Source organism: Pleuronectes platessa, chromosome 4, assembly GCF_947347685.1.
Source record: "Pleuronectes platessa chromosome 4, fPlePla1.1, whole genome shotgun sequence".
Taxonomy (NCBI): Eukaryota; Metazoa; Chordata; class Actinopteri; order Pleuronectiformes; family Pleuronectidae; genus Pleuronectes; species Pleuronectes platessa.
In genome coordinates this window covers 13,936,589-13,957,141 of record NC_070629.1, presented here as the reverse complement: position 1 = coordinate 13,957,141, position 20,553 = coordinate 13,936,589, and the positions used below count along the sequence as shown (strand labels likewise).

Genomic DNA, 20,553 nt, shown 5'->3' with positions numbered 1-20,553 from the left:
GACCAAACATTTTTTGAAATCTCGGTGTATACATGAAAAAGTGACAAAATGTAGTATTTAAGCTAACAATGAGAATTCCATAGCATACAGTATACCTTAAATTACACAAATGAATGAGACAATAGTTTTTTTTGAGGCCTCTGTCTGTTGTAACCCATGGCATGTAGTTTTCGTTTTAATAGCAAAGCTTGGTTAAATCTACACTTCCATGTCATAGTGCATTATCCCGCCTGCTCTCCGACCAAACTTTTCAATTGGTATGACAGTGTATGCCTGCTTATATTTTGAACGTATTTCTTTTAAAAGCTTATGAATTATTTAAAACTCAGCTTAAATGAACAAACTGAAAATATGAATATGACAAATTTCCATGACTTCTCCAAAACTTTTGGGATTTACATTTTTTCAAGCCCTTTAATAGGCCTGGATATAAACATTTAACAATTCCATGACTTTTGAATGAAACCAGGTTTTTCATGACCGTAGGAACCCTGCCAGGTGGAGTTCGTATGAGCCCAATGGCTCATTAAAGTTTATGGTTCATCAGACATTGACAGTCAATCTAAAGATCACATGAATACCCCCTACTAGAAAGCAGTGAACTGCATACCCCTCCCATGGGAACTTCCACATTGCTTGTGCCCGAATGAAAAAGAGATGAGTGAGGGATCTTCATCTTCTATCTTCATATATTAGGAGTATCACTAGTTTGTTGCAGCCTTCATAAAACACTAAAGCATGTTAATTCCTGTTTTATTGATGGATCACTTCTTTATGAAATATAAATCTTTAATTATTATTATGCGGAGTTCAGCAACAGCAAAGCCACAGCAGCTTCACAACAGGTCCTGCTGTATTTCACTAATTGACTCTGTGTTGGTCATTCATATTTTTCTTAATAATTTCTAAAATCTTGCTTTGAAGCAGTTTGCCTACATAACCCTGATCTTATTACCTGAGAGCCAGCAGCTGCATTGCTGATGAGGTTGTTGTTTGGGTTGGTGATCCAGAATGTGGAGACTGCCCTGGAAAACACCCCCACCACACACAGATGAGGACACGGAAACAGAAGCAGAAGGGAGATGAAAAGAGCAGTACATGACATGTCTGGGACTGACTTACGAGAAGAAGATAGATCAGAGGGATCTTAAAACAATTCCCTTGACAATCCACCTCTCCAACCTAAAGCCTGGATAGGGCGAGTCCTGCCAAGACTCGCACTTAAACCTCTGGAAACAGACGTTGCCGTTTCCCTCACTGAGGAACTTTTCTTGTTCTTCCAGCGACATAAAAACATCCCGTTGAGAGGGAAAGTTGTTATTGCACGGATAAAAAAACATCCTGCCAATGTCTCTCTCACACATTTTTGCTAATGACAGTATCTCGTTCAAGGACACCGTCCTGCTGCATTCCCTCAAAGTATGTCTGCTACATCTCACCAAGTTTCCGACACTGACACCAAAGTCCAAAATGTACTCTGACAAGGACACATTCACAAGTGGCATGAATCGTTCGTGCTATTTTGCTCCTGTTGTTTAAAGCCAAGACAGGTGCTCAATGTTTTTTATATTTCCTCACTTAAATATAAAGATTTTGACTGGATACAACTCTTCATCTTTATCTAATTTTTATCTTTCATGAAAATCCTCCTTCTCAGGGTTTGTGAATTATGGCTGATGTATTAATAAGGTAAAAGTTAAACACCAATAATAGCTATAAAATATATCTATCTACTAATTCCAGAATTCTTTCTCTGTCCTGGTGTGGAAGGTACAACTTGAGAACTGTTCATGTTATCGACATCACACTTGGCATGTGTTTTGTTAAAGGTCCAAGGATGAGCTGTGTCAGATGTGGTGCGTCACATTCAATATCAGTAAACTTTGAATAAACAAGCAACCAGCGCCTTGCAGGTTGTGTCGCTCGCTTAACCGACCTCTGAAATAACTGACATGCAAAGTAAGAAAAAATAAAGTCATTCTTATATGTAAACCACACACATGAAAAGTAATAAAGATGAATCCGTTTTCGTTTTAGGATAAACGTTGACTCGGTGTGACAAAACAAAATCCAGTTGATAATGGATGCACAACGGCTCCATTGCAGATAAATCAGTAGGATGAACACAAGGTCTTCTAACTTCACTCTGAACCATAGAATGTTTATAAAAAGCTCTGTTAACAATGTTTGTATCCTTGGTTCTTGACTTGCAGTGCTTGCTGAGCAAAGCATTAGACTACATCAGCCTTGATAATGGTGCAGAAACTCTGTCTGAGCTGAACTCCTAGAGATATACTATGTCATTATACTGATATCTTACTTGCACTCTGTGCTGGGCGAGGGAGTGTAGCCCTTGTAGACTTTGTCCTTGATGCTGGTGCACAGGGTGTCATTGCGGTCAGTGGGCAGCTGAGTCCCAGGTCGAGTTAGCAGGCCAAGGTTGTGGAAGAAAGTGTTGCGCTGCTCGATCCCATCTTCGAGGAAAAAACAGTGACCCAACGTGTCATAACCTACAGTGTCCTTCACCTGGGTTAGAGAGAGAAGGAAACGAGACACAAGAGAAACTATTTAGAGCACAGGAGGATTTTCAGAGGAGAGTTCTCAGCTGGAGAGAAAATAAGTTGGTTTTAAATCCAATTCATAGCCCTCTTTCCTTTTCCAAGTAGTGGCCAGTTTGCACCTTAAGGAAGTATGCAGAAAATCCTGGTAAACAAGAGGGCAAGGACAACATTTATTAGTCCATCCTGGATTCCCAAACAACCCACAGGAAAATAAAGTACATTCCGGTCGCTTGATGCCAACCTCCTTAAATACTTAAAATTCCTGAAACAATTTCCTACTGAGACCATTTTTTATTAAATCCACCTGAAGCTATGTAGAGAATGATGGTATCAAGAGAGGTGCTGAAGAAGACACACAACAAAAGAATATCCACATGGACATTGTGCCAGAGAGGAAACAGGGAAAAAAATGATCCAAAAGCTTGGACCTTTGACGTACAACAAGGGAACAGATGTCCCATCATGCCGGATTAAATGATAAGACCTCAATAAACCTGTGGCGAAAATTGAAAAACAATGGCTTCTTACGCATTTCCAGAACTCATCATTCATTTTACAGTTTGGGTCTTTTTTTGCAACAAGCCCTTATCAATCTCAATGCTTATATTAGCCCGTACTAAAATCGTATTGGCTGTGAAGTGAAGAGCAAATATTCTGTTCAGATTCTTCAAAACTGAAACAGATTTATCTTGGAGAATTCATAGTTTATTTTCTTTTAAAATATTATTGAATGTTGTTTGAAAGTTTAGATTAGTTTTTTCCTCACAGTATTACCCCAAACATTACACACATAAACACACAAAAAACACAATAATGTAACACATTTGATTTTATTTATGAAACAAGAAAAAAAACATATATATATAGAGAATAAACGACAGGTTCTATAATGGGGAAAACGATGGGACAGGAGGGTTTGAAGACAGAGCTTAAAGACAAGAAAATGGAGGAAACAAGTGATTAAAGTGATCCAGTAATGGAAGCTTTAATTGATGAGAACTCAACAGTCAGCATCACATGGTCCTCATTAGTAAGTTCTGTGGGTCTACATGTGTTGTTTCTACAGTATCTCATACATCATACACTTAACTCATCACAGCCGCACACTTGACTTACCAGCAACCCATTGGTGGCATGGATGGTGAGACAGCGGGAGAAGGAGTGGTGTATGGAGAGTCCGTCCACATAGGTGGGCTCCCAGTAACCTCCCCTCTGGTCAACGTCCCCGCACATGTGGAAGTGGAGGGGGTAGTGGTCCCTCTCTGCCTGTTGACCCATATTCTTCAGCTCCACATAGGACAGATGCACTGACGAGAAGTTACCAAAGATCTGATGGCATTGGACAGAGAGAGCAAATAAAGGATTGAGTGGAGGATTTAAAAACTTGAAAACGGATGGTGCAAGAACAATGAGTTATTCCACAGAGAGAAAGTCATTTAAACTGATATTGTGGAAGGTAACATAAGGTAACATTCTGCTACAAAGGTAAGCAAAGGGTCTGGTCACTCTGGTCCAGTTAAAAGTTTAGATCTTCAGTCAATGATCCCACTGGGATATGAGCTATAGCTTTACTGGCACCCTGCTCAAGTGAGTCAAACTTGTCCAGAACCACAGATGTTCCTCTTTACAAATACAAGATGCAAGGGAGAAGCATAAATTAAAATCTACGTCGAGGTCCACACATGCATAACACAAATGCACTGAGGAGCAAATTTGGTCAAACACTAACATCAGCAAATAATCAAATATTCTGTGAATATGCTGTACAATGCTCTCTAGGAGGCCTTTCTGTCGGTATGGCAAAATCCACACGGTCTGGTTCCTGTTAAGGAGGTATTGGCCAATCCGTCCAGCTAACTGTAACTCAACCACACACACACAAAAATACTCAGTTACCCAGAATACATAATGCCCAGCTCCCCCTCTGTTCCTCTTAAGTGATTGCTACTATGAGACACCCACGCAAAGAGAGTTCTAAGAAATACACTTATAGTACAGTTACACAACATAAGACAAGATTACGAAAGGCTTTATATCTGTGTCCAGGTGGGAGCATGGTGACCAATAGATTGAGGACAATTTGCTATGAGTTCTGTGTGTGTGTGTGTGTGTGTGTGTGTGTGTGTGAGAGAGATGGTGCTCTTATTGAGGTCTGTTCGGGGGGGGGGGTAAAGTCAATCATTTCAGAGGCAGATTGTGTAATATGAGTTTAAGTGTTTTCGTTGGAGACAGTTGTGGTGGAAAGAAGAAAAAAAACGTGTTTATTTTGTTTTGCCCGAGGGGGACGGGTTACATCAAGCCTAAGGAATGTTATTGTTTATTTGCCACAAATGTTAAAGGAGTCAAACCATCATTAACTAAATTGAAATGAACTCATTTGCCTACATAGAGAGCAACAGAAGTCCAGGAGGATAAGATGCTCCAGTTATTGCTTTGCTCAACCGTGATCCGTCCTCTTTTCATCGGGTTATGTTCCGATTTATAGACTGCGTACCTTTTACAGAAGGAACATCGGCCAGAAAAATAAAGCTTCACATGTCGCAGGAGAAATGAGAAAAACAGAGGGAATGGCAGTCAGAGAAATTGTTGGACCTTACAGAACGAAAATGAACTGGGAACATGAACAACCCCTCTCATTTAGGACAGCATATAAATATAGAATGTATGCACACTGGAGCTCTGCAGTATGGAAACCGTCAAGCATGTTACTGCAGACATGTTGACTGTGGCCGAGGCTCAGTGAGCCCCTCCAGGTGAGCCAGGGAGAGGGGACTCGGGGAGACGCACATGAGTGAAGCTAATAGAGGAGATGCACATGAGAGAGACCAAAAAACCAAAGCTGACACGCCAGCAGAAATGGCTGAATTTATGTTTGTAGTTAAGTTTTTGTTCTCCCCTGGTAGCTGAATAAAACGTTAAAGCCTGAATTGTTTGTCTCTGGCTGTTGTGGTGAGACCCCGGTGGCATCGTTATATGCCACAGTGACCTTTAATGAAAATGTAAAGTCATGCAGACACTAACATCAGCAAATACACAGTTTAAACAACAGCCAGTGTTTTCAAATTACAAAACACAAACACAAATAAAACCCACCTTGATGTGGCCTCCGTAGGTGTCGTGGTTGTAGAACTGACACAGGTTGTCTCCATAGCAGGAGTTTTCCATTTCTCCATAAATGAGAATGTTTCTGGAGAGCAGAGCCACTTCGGCGCGCATGTCCACTCCATCGATGACCTCTCCCACGTGGTTATACTGAGGCTTCCCTGAGCAGCACAGAGTAGACAGGTTGGTTCTCAGTCACATGCTAAAGGAAAAATCTTGCACACAATTCGACAAACAGGTAGTCGCATCTAATGTAATAAAAAAAGGTCACCATTAAAAACCACCAACTGCCAACCACAGGAAGTTTCCCATGCAGCACACATCCAAACATGCACCTACCCACGCCCTCCAGATGCCTAAAAACAATAGTAGTCTAAAACATGTGAAACACAGAATAATCAACTTTTCGAAAATGTGGAAAGTACCCGTGCCCAGAGGAGTGCAGATGCCAATGTTAAATTTCAGCTGTTCTCCAGCTGGTCAGCCCTTCCTCACAGCAGCGAACTCAAAAACGAGGCGTGCACGCACACACACGCACACACAAAACCAATACACCCTTCTCTTCAGGAAGGGAGTAGGCAATTGTTGACAACAACGGAATGAGATCAGGAAACGTGTGTGATAAAGAGATGGACAAACAAGTCACATATTGAGAATGAAATGAGAGCAGCAGCATAAGGAGGAGGATTCTGTTTTCCCCACAGAAATAGATTCTATTAGTGGCAGTAGCTGACGAGGGGGGGTGCTTTCTTAAATCACTGCAAATAATTTTGTTGCCAAGTGCTCTATGAAAAATAAACAACTCAACTGAACAGTGTACAGCTCCATTGTTTCCAAACAAATCACATGAAATAAGATTTTACCCTCACCATCCTGACCTGGTTCAGTCAGTGTTTCATTTCATACTTCATATTATTCAAACCAGAACGGTACCGGCACATGCATCATCTCATGCTCAGCCCGAATGGCAGGCACACAGAGAGTAGAGAAAAAAGAGACAGTAAATATGCTATTGGTTTATTGATGGTTCACTGGCCCTCCGATGTGGCAGGATTTCTCCTGGAGCTCCTGGGGCCAGTCTGACAGTCAGCTCCATTGTGTGTTCATGTGTTTGAGTTGTGCAGAACAAAACACTAGAATGATATTTTATCAATTTTACATGAACAAAAAAATCAATATGTGGCGAGCTGCAATAAATAAATCAATGTATGGAAACAGTGTCTAAAAAGTTTCAAGTGTTGACGTGTTTTCGATTCAGAAGTTTGGCAGGACAAACTAAACTATAATGTGTAACCACTTTCTAGATAATTATTGCTAAACTCTGGGATGTAGAGCAGAGGCGAAACCAAATCCGTTCTATCAGTTATTTTAGCTTGACATGTTTTCAAACCATAACCAAACAGAAGAACAGGACAGGGCATCTCTCCAGATTTAGAAAAACTACAATTGCAAGCCTTGTATTTGCTCAGTTCTACTCTTGACAAAGTATTGGTCATGAAAGTGTTCACTAAATTTATAATAACTTTGCAATGCACTTTTCAAAGCTCTTCCTTCCTTTTTCTCTTCTGTACTGCTCTCCTTTTACCAGGAACTGTGTAGCTCAAAATGGACGATTGCAGTTTAAGCCTCGGGTCAGATTTCAAGGCCACCCACACATCCACACATCCACACCCCACACACACACACACACACACAAGATAGCAGAGTGGACCAACAGAGGACAAACAACCAGTCAATTTCTGTTTGCAGTCCAGAAAGCGATGCTGATCTCCCTCACCTTGTATCCTGACCTGTCTCCTGGTGCAGTGAGGACAGGGCAGCAGGGTAAACTCTTCAGCTTGGTGCATGGAGTAATCTGTACTGGCAACGACAATTTGATCCCCAGGTTTCCAGGTCGGCTGCACTTCATCCTGCAGGTTGAGCACCACCTGGTCCACAGCATCCACCTGAAAGCCCGAAATGGCAAAACCTGCAAGGACACAGCAGAGAACTTGATTTAAAAAGAACATGAGGCCCACAGCAAAGCACGACACAGAACAGAATCTGATGCTTTGATAGTTTTTTAATTAATGTTTGTAATGCCCTTGATATTAAATTGAGGTGAGCCATGATTATCAACATATACAGTTTGATTTTTGGCATTGTTCTTTGCACTAGTAGCCACAAAAGATCCTACAAAAGACTTTATTTAAATAAATACAGAAAATACCTGTGAAAAGAGACTCAATTCAATATTTGTACAATATCACATTTTACTACCTTTCACAATAATAATGTGTAACTTTCAAAATGTCTTTTACAAGGTGTGGGCATGCAATTAATAAACAACTCCTAAGGGTGTGCTTCTCCTCTGCCTTAAGACCTAGTATTTGTCGTAACAGTATGGTCATAAAAACACTGACAGTCACACAAACACAAGAATGTCTTTCATGTTGCGAGGATTGATCTGTAAAGCACTTGGCCTAGAGTAAACCTTGCTCTTGAGCCTGTCTCTTTAACCCTTTACACTTTCAAAGAAATAGAATCCTGACATTTTCAGCTGGACAGCTTACACAATACTGACTCCGGTTATTTGGACAAATAGAGTCAAACACAGACCACCTGGACAAAATGATAGAGAGCACAAACATTATAATAAATAATAATTATAACTTAATTTGTATAGCACTCATTTAAACAAGGTTACAACGTGCTTCAAACAAAGGTCCATGGCAAAATGAAGAATCGATATTAAATGGTTTGTATTTATATAGTGCTTTACAGTACAGATTGCTATTCACCCATTCACAGACACATATTAATACAGTGCTTCTATTAGCAGCACTTTTTTGTGCTCTGAGGGGCAATTCGGGGTTCAGCTTCTTGCCCAAGGACACTTCAACATGTAAATGGGGAAGACTTGGGATCGAACTGCCGACCTCTGGTTGGAGGATGACCGCTCTACCCCTCAGCCACAGCCTACCCATTTGTAATCAAATATATTCTGTTCAGTCCAATTTAAGAGCCAAATCATAACATAATAAGGTCAACCCTTGAGTTGATAGAGAAAAACCTTTCCCACAAAGAAATGTCATTTCCTCATTTGTAATAGCTGTCAACACTCAAAAATAGACAAATGTAGAAAATCATAAGCTGTTGCTCACCATTCTTCCATTCGCTGTAGGCGGTTACCGAGAAGCCCACTCCGTCCACCGTGGTGAAGTTGCGTGTTGCAAGAGCTCTGCCTCCCGTGTCATGGTTTTCATGTTCCCTAACGTCCTCTGAACATGAGGTGTTGCCGCCGTCTACCACAGAGACCAGGGCCCACGCCTGTCTGAAGAGACCGGAGGGATGAGGAGAAAAGTGGGAGAGAGAAGAGATCAAGTCATTGTCAGACATAAAGTATTTGATATGGATGTTTCACACTTCCATTGCATCAAATAACAAATGACCAAGATCTGGGCTGTAGTTTTCCACACACTTTCTTTGGATGAGGAAAATAACATTCAAGGTCTTGTTCTGAATTCAAGTTCTATATATTTGTTTGTATTTGTGACATCTTAGGAATAATTTACAATTATGTATATATATCGGCCAATACATAGTATCTGTGTGAGAATTCTTTTCACTCCTTACTATTGTAATCGGCATCACCACCAAAAAATCCATATTGGTCAGTCTCTCCTCATTTCTCACTTTGTCATCTATTGCCATCTTCACATTTGTAGCACACAAACACCAGTACCAGTGTTTTAATCCTTTTACAGGCTCACTGAGTAGTTAATTATAATAAGCAACCCACTTATCAATGCTACTGATCAGAAATAAATTTTGCCCCCTACGGGACCCATTACTTGCGACAGGAAACCTTAACAAACATGTGAAACCCTGAGATGTAATGCAAGCTGAGAGCTAGCACCAAAATCAGTGCAGTAGTTTCAGAGGATTTTAAAGATTCAAGTTTACATAATATCTTACAGATGCAACAGTTAATCGGATAAAGGGTGTGCCCTGAGCTGAGTAATAACGCTTCTCTGCGTTGGAGCGTCTGTGTTCATCACACACACACACACACACACACACACACACAAATGTCTTACAGTGAGACCATAGATCATTACAGGCAGACATTTCAACAAGATATCTGAAGAACGGGATTAAAGAAGCCAGTGTGATGAGCCTGAAATAGGACAGTAGGGGAAAGATGAGCAGGAAGCTGAATATCAGTGAGAATGTCCTGTAATAATAAAAAGACCGTGAGAGGGGTAAAACTAAAGCATATCTGAAAGCAGGAGGATTATTAATATGAGAAAAAATGATTACAGGAAGGGTGTGCGTGTGGCCCGAAGGGATACTGGTTGTACCTACTACCAAGTCCAAAGATTCAATCAAATCCTCCCCAGGTCCTCCCTTCTCACTCCACTGCACAATATCTTATAAAGCAGGAATGTGAAGAGAATCATTCTAAATGAGATTACAATGATTGAATAAGCATGAACAACCATTCGAGTGGAGGAGCTCGAGGGTGTGGCGGGCGAGTGGGACTGGGTGTGTATTTGAGGGCGTATGACTTAAAACCAGACGGTGTGCAGCCTTCAAATGTTTCAAATGTCATGCCCTTAGCTTCTTAAGAATGACTTCTTTCTTTTTTCTTGTTGTCCAGCATCAGCTGAGTGAGTCCAAACAAGCATAAAATGTCCTTGCTATTCATGGTTTCAATAATATTTGAACACCATTGTTCTAAACTGTGACATGACCTTTTCACTCTTTGTCAGCACAAACATGTTGACCCTGACCAACATGACCTTCTACCACAATTTGACCACACAAAAGCCTATTTTTACACTTATGGGATCCTGGATATTCAGCTGTACATTTTGAAGGACTACAGGAAAGTATTCAGACGTAGAAGTCTTGCTTCCAATAGACACAGCTTGAACCACCCTCTAAATACAGTAAACAGTGTCAGGGGCAATTTCCTAAACTCACCTTTACATTTACATTTCTAGCTCTTTTACTTCAGGTACTATACTTTCCACAGTTGAGCCCACAGCTCCTGGCACATTTGAACACTGTAGTAAAAGTAGTAAAACGCTCCATCTATTCCTTGGAGAATGATCTTTGGAATAATCACAAAAAATGTAATATGTGCTCCAGAGGGATTTAGGGACTTCATATTCCCAGTGTTTACCCACTAAATCTCCCTGGGTTTTAGCATCAGTCAGCGATTCTTTTAAGTCCAACCTGCCTCTGTGCTAATATCTGTCTCAGTGCATAATAATTGCTCCCACTGGCATAACCACAACCAAAACACATGTCTTTGTAGATGAAAGAGCCCCTGTGCCGTGTCACTGTGCACCCCACTGATTCACAATCAAGATCCATCTGGAGATCCACTCTGCTCTTTCATTTCAGCCCCAGTGTGTGGCTTTTCCTGTTAGGGAAAAATATCAAGGAAGGCCCCTTTTCTGCCTGTAGGCTGCTATTAAACAGTCTGCGCACTTTATGTGTGAATCAGAAGATGAATCCAACAGTTAGAGGAAATAAGGGAGGGTGGGTGTTTCACTTTTCCTTTTGGCACTTCCCAGGGTTGATGTTCATCAGTGTTTTAACAACCTCATTGTTTGACCTGATATAGGGAATGTGTGGAGGCCAGAGGTGAATTCACTACAGACGCACATGAGCGGGTGTTCATGTGCGTCTGAGCGCTCTTCTGAGAGGCAGTGATTAAAGACAGAGGGGTCAACAGGCACGAGGCAACACATTCATGGATCTGTGCCAGGAAGGATGGTTGACACCACTAAGACCAACCTATAGTAAACAGAGTTTGGTTTACCTCCACCGAGGAGGTTACGTGTTTATTGCAGTTTGTCTGTGAGTTCGATTTTATTAAACTAAGTGGAAGGGTGGGGGTTCTTTAACATTGAGAGATAGGGTGAATAAATAATGGAGAGATGTAATAATGTAGAGATCTTAATGAAACAAAAATGTAGACTGAACATTACTATGAAAAGATGTGATTTGGTGTTAATTGAATAACGATTCGGATGAATATGATCTCAATATATGTGTTAATGCCATGTGGTGATAACTGGCCAATCAGACATGGTGGATGTGCTCTCCCAGTGCCCTTCTGTTGGGTCATATGGTAATTTAGACACTAATGTAGATTTCTCAGAGAATAATTCATGGGACTTGATGAAAACAAATTATACATGTTTAAGGGTCTGATATTACGAGTGTCTACAATTTGGTGCAGACCCAAATTGAATTTAAATGTGGTTTCATGAAGGGATTGTTGGCACTTGGCAGAGTTGTAGCTGATTATTTTGTATTACATTTTAAGTTGGAGATCACGAGGGGTTTAAAGTGCACTCTGACATTACAGCACATCAAATAATACAAATAACTTAAATGAGTTCCCAGGTAGATTCCAGCAACATTTCCAGCTGTTTTTCCATAACACTCCATTATTACATATAATGAACTGATCATTATACTTAATCCTGTAGATTATATGCTTTTATTACCCACCTTTTCCAGTCTAACATCACTCATACTAACAAAGTGTGACTTTATTAAGACACTGAGCGGCATGCTGTCTCATAAATGTGTTTTATGTGTTTCCTCCTATCATAGGAAAAACCACAGAAAGCTAAGATAAAAGATCTCCACACCAATAAATGGTGAAAGGATTAGCAGACAGTAACTCACTAGAGCACGCACACACTCACAAGCACAGGTTTTATTGTCCGATCCATTTAGGTTAGAGGGGATTTGCATGAAGACCTCTGTGTTGCCTTGGCACCCACCCCCAAAGGGGAAATGTGACACTGGAGAATCTGGCGTAGCAGTTGGCTTTTCAGCCAGCCAATGACTAAACCACACCAAGTTACAAATGACTCAGATTGAAATGTTGCACTTAAACTTTCCATTCAAAGAAATGTACTCATGCATATGTTTCAGTGACAATGACAGATATCTAATGTCATATAAAGCTAAAATCCAGTTCTCTTACATCATGAGCTCAAACACAACATTAGCTCATGAGAACAGGAACACAAACCTTCCAGTATCTGTTCTTTGGAGGGAATAAGCATGCTGGACAAAAAAAATCCTGAATCACTACCTTTTGCGCAAATCCTGACCATAACCCCAGCATCCGCTACGTGCTTCCTTTCCTGGCCGAGGGCAATTGAGCAAAAACACAGGAAAAGGAAAGAGGAAAAACTAGGGGTGATTCAAGGAGGGATCCCAAATGAGATAAAAGATACATGAAAGTAGAACTATTTTCCAGAGAGGATGGACATGGAACAAATTGATGGTATCTTCAGTCCCAGTATTGAGGCTTCAAGGTTGAGACGCCTTACTTTAGGTGTTGAACAAAAACACATTAAACTTCTTTATCAGTCCCAGGAGACCAAGAAGAAACAAAACACTCAGTGAGAGTTTAAGAGACAACACACCACAAACTCTCCAAGAGCTGGCACACTGCCATACAGCTGAGCCAATAACTCACAAGCACCTATTCAACAGACATTTTCACAACACAACAAAAAAGAATCCCTGTGTGTTTTAATTTGTAGTTGAATTGAAACCCAAATATGAATGATTCTTTTAAAAACTCAGAGTTGGCAATATTTACCTGTATTTGAGGTCATAAACAAAGCTGCTGCCGAGCTTCTCTTCAATGATCTTCTTGGTTTCATCTAGAAGACTTTTAGCGGCTGAGTCACCTACAGCCAGTGAGACAATACGGCCCGTGGGTAAGGACCGAAGCAGCTGCGTCAGTTGGCGACTGTCGTTACGGGAGTCGTGCGTGTCGTAGCGTTCAGCCACCAACACGTCGGCTGTGTCCTGGTCCACCACACGCAGGTGGATGCCTCGGTAGAAGTTCTTTTGGAAGACATGACCACCTGTGGCCAGCCCAGTAGCTGGGATGCTTCTCGTCAGCAGAGACCAGGAAACCGTTTCGGCGCCGTGCAGCTCCAGGGTGCCTCCTCTCTGGACGCCTATGAACTTGCGGCCCAGGCCAGTGACCTCAGGAACAGCCTTGTTGTCGGAACGACCCACAAGGGCGATGGCTGCATGAGAACGGTAGCGACATTTGGGTGCGCCGATGTGAAGGGCTCCACCTTCTTCTATGAGGATGTGGTGTGTTCTCAAGGTTATGTTTTTGGAGCCATCAGGATTGTCTGCAAAAACGACCTGACCTGTCGGAGGTCAGAGAAAGACACATATGAGTTGTCGCCTGCTGAGTGTTACACCCAAAAGTCCACAAGCTGAACTTGTTCTGCAGAACAATGTCACTTATCATAAATAATACATGTAAAGCCATCAACATTATTACTAAATGAATCATTGACCTTGGTGTGCTTACCTCCTGACTGAATAGTTAGTGAAAAGAAGGTAGCGGAAGAATCCAATCGAAACAAATGTCCCCTCAAGACAACTACAGCCTTATCTGGTTGATGACCTGGGTTCCAGCTACTAAGGGATGGATTGTGGTCTGGACAGTTCTCTGTAAGCAATTAGACACAGGGATCAAACACTATACAGCAATGGTACATCCAGCATGGAACAATTTGGGAAGTATGTAAACATATAAATCAGAAACATTTGAATCAATACTGACCATCTAACACATCTCCACTGGTGAGACTAAGGACAAGGATAATCGTGAGGAGCAATGCACCCATCGACACTCCGAAGCAGATCAGCGTGTTCTTTCTTTGCTGTAGGTTCTGAGCGAGCTCTCTGCGCTGGCTCTCCTCTGACAGGTTAAAAGGGGCTGGTCGCTGCGGCGGCGGGCCGTGAGGTTTTAGCGGAGGAGGTGGCGGAGCTTTGGCAGGTGGAGGCGAGCGGACCGGGGCCACTCGCCCGGGGACATAGCCTGGGGACCTCGGGTGGTGGCCGTGGGGCGGAGCCACGAAGACAGGGAAGTGACTGGGGCCATCACTCGTCGGCATTGTAAACGTGTCTGCTACCTGAGATGAGAAAATGGCACATTTTTTTATTTCAGAAGGCAAACTAAACATTCGCAACAAGGACCATAACAATGGGGTCATTGAGGATGTTAGGAACCTCAGTCAAAAAGCGTCTGACTTTCTAATTCTCTTAGATGCATCTCCCTCTGTCTATCACATCCAAATCTGGAATCTGGGCTAACTTTCTGATGGGAGTCATTGGACTTATGTTTGTCTGCTAAGTTTGTTGCCGAAAAGTTATTTGACTTGCACACATGTTTGTGGTTTTTTGTAAAGACTGTACCACGAGGAATATGTTGATTAACTAGCAAAGGGATTAGGGATGAAAGAAAGGAGTGAATGGAAAAAGAGTTTTGACAGAAACAGGTCAAAGAGGAGGAAAAAGACACTATAAAACCACAAATGAGAGTAAAAACCAGTGGGAGGTGAGGAAAGAAGACAGCCGATTCTGGGGTAACAGGCAATAAGCCACCAATCATCTCATTCATATGGACCTCCAGGTGATGATCCTGTGAGGGGGGTCTTTAAAAGACAGTAAATCTATTTCTCCGAAGCAGTCAGCCTATCCCCCCCCGGCCGATTTGGCTTGAATATAGTGACACTGGCTGCGCTTGTCCACTCAAATGAAGGAGGCTGTGAATAAAGAATCATAACATTCCTCACACTATGTTAACACAGCCAAAACAGATGGCACCAATTACACTATAGGGAAGGAGGAGAGCGCCCCGGCTTGAGTCTTTATTTCACACTAACTCCAGAGGTTTGCAACTAAATGAACTGAATCCACACACACACAGAAACACGGAAAGGTCCGTTGGAAACCAACCTACACACACAAACACACAGAGGTAGAGGAAATGACACTGCAGAAAAAAGGGCTACAATGGCACTTTTCTTCAACACAAACACTTCACCAAATGTTACTAAAGGACTTCATAAACAAAACGCCAGTAAGTTCAAAGTTTCACAGCAGGGCCACATAAGTCCAAGAATGGCCGAGTCTGCTTTTAAAGAGGTGGTTAGAAGAGCAAGACAGCAACATCTTTACAAGCCTTGCTCGGTCAAACCAAAGACACAGGGGACATATCCAGGGGTGCTCCTCTTTCTCTCTCGTTAACAAACGCAAACAAACACACATTGTGGAGAGTTGCTTTTTGTCCCCATACAGAAGACAAGTCCAGACTATGTGACTGTGTGGACAGAGTTAGGTCCCCTGGACAACACATGCACACACAGGCAAGTTTGCACAGGCATCCTTTTAATGAAAAAGCATTCATTTCCATTCATTGTGGACACTGGACAATCCATGCCTAACCCTAACCATAACTTAACCACAATTGACATCTTACCCCTAACTTTAACCAGGGCCTCAAAAATGACATTTAGCCTAATTAGGACCGGCCTCTAGTCTTTATACTGGAAAAGATCGTAAAAGAGACAACAATAAAATGAGTACACACAAACACAAATGCCAACACACACACACAACCATTGTCTTGCAAAGCCAATTAGTCATCCTTTCAGCCCGGAGTACAACAAACCACTTCAGCTCATAAACAAAGCAATATACAAGCGATGACCTCAGGAGAAGGGCTCTGTCACTTATGTATGAGCTCGACCTAACAGCAGCTGTTCCACCCACTTCAACCTCAATTATCCCATTACACCGTCTCTTCTGGACAAAGTCTTAGTGGCTATTAAATCTTAATCTAAACCTAAACTCGCCCCAACAACGAGGCACGCTGGTGTCCTGGATGTCCATGTTCTCCCAGTCCGTGCCCTGGATCGGACACTGGATTCAGGGGCCGCCCAGTGATGGGATGTCCCCCTCAGGCATCAGTCTTTTACGGCCCTATCTCAGGCTACGCTTTTATTCACATTCCTCACCATGAAAAAGAAAGGGCCGAGCTGCCCCCGGCTCCCCCCTCTGTTAGCGACCTGTCAGAGCCATGAGAGTTGTGAGCTTACTCACCTTGGGGCTATTCAGGAGTCGGGGAAATGACACTGATCACAGGGCTGCGCTGCTCCTCACGGACCACAGACTCATTCACTCCCTCCCTCCCTCTCTCGCTCCCTCTCATATTTTCCTGATTTGAAAGCTACTGAATATCAAACAGATGTGGGGGGAAACGCCGGAGTCAACGCGGGACAGACCATTAGACATTCCTCCGTGGTAAACTCATCATTTACTTTGGACATTTACAGTGGCAGAGTAACAGACAGTAAGCCATGCGTTTCCTACATTAAATCTACAATCATAAACACCAGTAATGCTACTACTACAACGAGGACGAGAGAGGAGCCTTTTCTGTCTCCCTCTCTATGGAACACTCTCCCTGAGGAGATCCATCTGACAAACGCCTCATCCTCTTTTAAATCTAACACATCTTTATAGGTGTTCTTTCTTTTTTTATCATGTTATAGTGTTTTATTTTATCTTTATTTTATACAGAAATCTGTATCTGTGCTCTACAGCTGTGCTTTTTAAACTGTGTCCTCTAGCAAAGCACCTCGTCACTGTATATAATAGTTATAAATAACGTTTATTAATATGATATTACCACTTCTTCCACAGCCCCAGCTGACTCAATGGTTACCACACTGGGTGCATCCACGTTTTTAAATGGGAGGATTTCATTATTATTATTATTGTTTTGACTCATTCCAGAGTAACTATAGTAGTTTTCCATCAGTAGAGGAAGTTAGAAGATGACCTACAGCATTATTTAGGCATCACGCTAAGTCATTAACATTTAAACACACTTTCAACGTGTTAAGTGTTTGTTTTCTCCACTTTGACAGTTAAGTTATTTGTTGTGAATATAAACATACAAGCTGTGCACATTAGCTAGCGAAAGGTGCTAACTGTCACTTTTTAAACACGCATACTGGCAGCCCCCAAAATAAGCTAACACCTCACTCACACAGAGACAGACAGACACACACACACACACACACACAGAGAGATAGACAGACAAACACACACACATACACACAGAGACAGACACACACACACACACACACACACACACACACACACACACACACACACACACACACACACACACACACACACACACACACACACACACACACACACACACACACACACACACACACACACACACACACACACACACACACACACACACACACACACACACACACACACACACACACAGTACCGTGGTTGGTGACACTGTCCTGCTCCTGCTTCTCTCCGGCTCTGTCCATTCGCTCTGCGCCGAGCCGTTCGAAACCAGAAGCCGGTGTCGGTGAGACGGATGAAAGCTTCTCTCTCTCTCTCTCTCCCTCCCTCTCTCCCTCCGTGTCCCTTTATATCTCCACCTTCTCTCCACCTTTTCTCCACATGGTGTTTTTCCTGCTCCTCGCTGATGGGCTGTCGTCGCTCGACCCCCGGTCCGTGGCTCGGTCCCTCACTCAGGAGCAGGCGCGGCTTGTCGGGGAGGAAGTGACGCTGCGTTCACAGGCTGTCGGAGAAGCGGCGATGAAAACAAAGACACAACCTCCCTTGACAGCGTGTAGAGATGATATCGACCTGTAATAATCATAATAATATCTTTATAATATGGTATTACTTGTATTATATTAGTTCAGTTATAGTTTATAATTATTAGTTGTTATTATCAAATTCATTTTCGTCATATCAGATTTCACCACAGACCACAAATATATAAATTATTGTTTTGTAGAAAAAAAGTAATATTGCATTACATATTAACTGTTCAGATACATATCCTGTCAATTTTACTATTTTACAGAAAACATTTTAATATTAAATAATTTTTTTAATATGTATTGTTAACTGATTTAATTATAGATTAATAGTTAAGTGCAATTGGCCGTTTTCTTCATGATGGTTTTTCTAATTATCAATTGAAGTAGACAACCTCACAATAATCATCATGATATATATTATATCATATATAATACTGTTAATATATACATGGCTCAAAGAATTTAAGGGAACACCTAAGGAAAATATTTACTGATGTAACAGTGTGAAATTAATTGAGAATAAAAATAGCAAGAAAGTTCAATGGAAACCAAAACCATTAACCCATTTAGGCTGGATTCAAAATCACAAAAAAAATCTAACTGAAAATTTGAAATTACAGTCTGATTCTACTTGTGTGATTTTCATCACAACTCTTAAGGTTGTTTAGTAGTGTAAGGCCCCCGCGTTCCTGTGTACTCCTGGAGACATCTGGGCATGTTCCTGATGAGTCAGTGGATGGTGTCCTGTGGGATCTGCTCCCAGACCTGCATCAGGGCATCAGTGAGATCCTGGACAGTCTACGGTGGTACTTTGTGGTGTCAGATGCACTGATACATAACTTCCTATAGGTGCTCAATTGGATTTAGGTCAGGAGATTGTTCAAGCCAGTCAATGGCATCAATGCCTTCGTCATCCAGGAACTTTCTACACACTCGGTCTACATGAGGCCACATTGTCCTGCACCAGGAGGAACCCAGGGCTCACTGCACCAGCCTAAGGTCTGACAATCACTCTGATTATTTCATCCCTGTACCTAACAGCAGTCATGGTGCCGGTCATGCTGGATGATGTTACAGCAGCACAACTTTCACCACAGCTTCTCCAGACTCTTTCTGTCACATGTCCTCAGTGTGAACCTGATTTCATCTGTGAAGAGACCGAGACACCAGTAGTGGACCTGCCACTTCTGGTGTTCTCTGGAGAATGCCAATCGAGTTGCTGGGTGCTGGGCTGTGAGCAGAGGTCCCACTAGAGGACGTCAGGCCCTCATGTCACACTCATGGAGTCTGATTCTGACAGTCTGGTCAGAAACATGCACACCAGTAGCTTGCTGGAGGTCATTTTGCTGGGCTCCGGCAGTGCCGCTCCTGTCCCTCCTCGCACAAAGGAGAAGATACTGGTCCTGCTGATGACAGCTCTGTTCAGCTCTGTTCAGCTCTCCTTGCTTAATGTCTGGTCTCCTGGTATCTCCTCCATGCTCTTGAGACTGTGCTGGGAGACACAGCAAACTTGCTTGTGTCCACACTTATGGATGTGCCTTCCTGGACGAGCTGGACTATCTGTGTAACCTGATGGGCTGCAGGTACATGCTACCAGTAGTGACAAGGACACTAGCAGAACACAAAACTAGAGACGAACCAGTCTTGAAGGATAAGGAGAGAACACCACATGCAAAACCATTTCCTTTGTGGGGGGTGTCTTGCTTTTGTTTTTCCATTGCACATCCTGATGTCTCTCTCTCTCTCTAAAACCTAAACAGAGTATAAGTAAGACAAACATAGTCAGAACACTTTGTCTGTGATTCTGCAGCTGAATGAAAAACTAGATAAATCAACCAATTCATGTGAGTTATCATGAGGTCTTTTCATTTCTCATCTTTGGGACACGTCCTTCTCTTAAAATCTCTGACGAAAGAGATATTTCCGAGGAGTCATGAATGGCTCACCAGGAGCACTGGAGCGGCGTTCACTGAGGGGAGGGGCTTAAACCTGCGACACAACGCCGCCTGCTGGTATGATGGAGAAATTACCTCCGACAGTGCACACTAGACCAGATATCAGGTCTGGGGAATTCTGAACATTGATCTCAAATCTCAGATAAAGTTTAAATTTCTTTACATAAGAATTATCCAAACATCGTCCGCTATGATGACCTCTTGTCTCAGGTTAACAATTTAGGCCTTTTTGTTAAGTCTGCTTATAAAAATAAACAAGTTTTTAATTCAAAGTGCCACTCTGTTCTCCAGGGCCACATAAATACAATGTGTAGAACTTGATCTATTATCAAAGTGAAGATGTGTTCTACAGTAAAACCACAATATTTGTTTGTGCTGATGTGTGACATGTGCCCTCTCACATTTTAAGTCATAATCACGCGAGGGTAAATGGTGAAACTACACTCACCG

The 20,553-nt window shown here is 42.2% G+C and overlaps 1 protein-coding gene across 2 annotated transcripts in view; it reads right to left on the bottom strand.

The window, feature by feature from the left end:
• cemip2 (cell migration inducing hyaluronidase 2) overlaps nucleotides 1–18,084 on the bottom strand; it is a 29,582-nt gene extending 11,498 nt beyond the window's left edge. Inside the window, exons 1-10 of one of the 2 annotated variants that reach the window (XM_053421870.1) lie at nucleotides 17,815–18,084; nucleotides 14,278–14,629; nucleotides 14,023–14,163; nucleotides 13,288–13,855; nucleotides 8,807–8,976; nucleotides 7,441–7,632; nucleotides 5,655–5,824; nucleotides 3,678–3,890; nucleotides 2,321–2,526; nucleotides 956–1,025 (exon numbers count right to left, since the gene is read on the bottom strand). In XM_053421870.1, coding sequence (XP_053277845.1) covers nucleotides 956–1,025; nucleotides 2,321–2,526; nucleotides 3,678–3,890; nucleotides 5,655–5,824; nucleotides 7,441–7,632; nucleotides 8,807–8,976; nucleotides 13,288–13,855; nucleotides 14,023–14,163; nucleotides 14,278–14,611 — 2,064 coding nt within the window. In that variant the 5' untranslated portion in view covers nucleotides 14,612–14,629; nucleotides 17,815–18,084. Of the gene's footprint in view, nucleotides 1–955; nucleotides 1,026–2,320; nucleotides 2,527–3,677; nucleotides 3,891–5,654; nucleotides 5,825–6,088; nucleotides 6,168–7,440; nucleotides 7,633–8,806; nucleotides 8,977–13,287; nucleotides 13,856–14,022; nucleotides 14,164–14,277; nucleotides 14,630–17,814 lie in introns of those variants that run through there. The other variant, XM_053421871.1, reaches the window with a different exon arrangement.
• Between the last annotated feature and the right edge of the window lie 2,469 nt (nucleotides 18,085–20,553).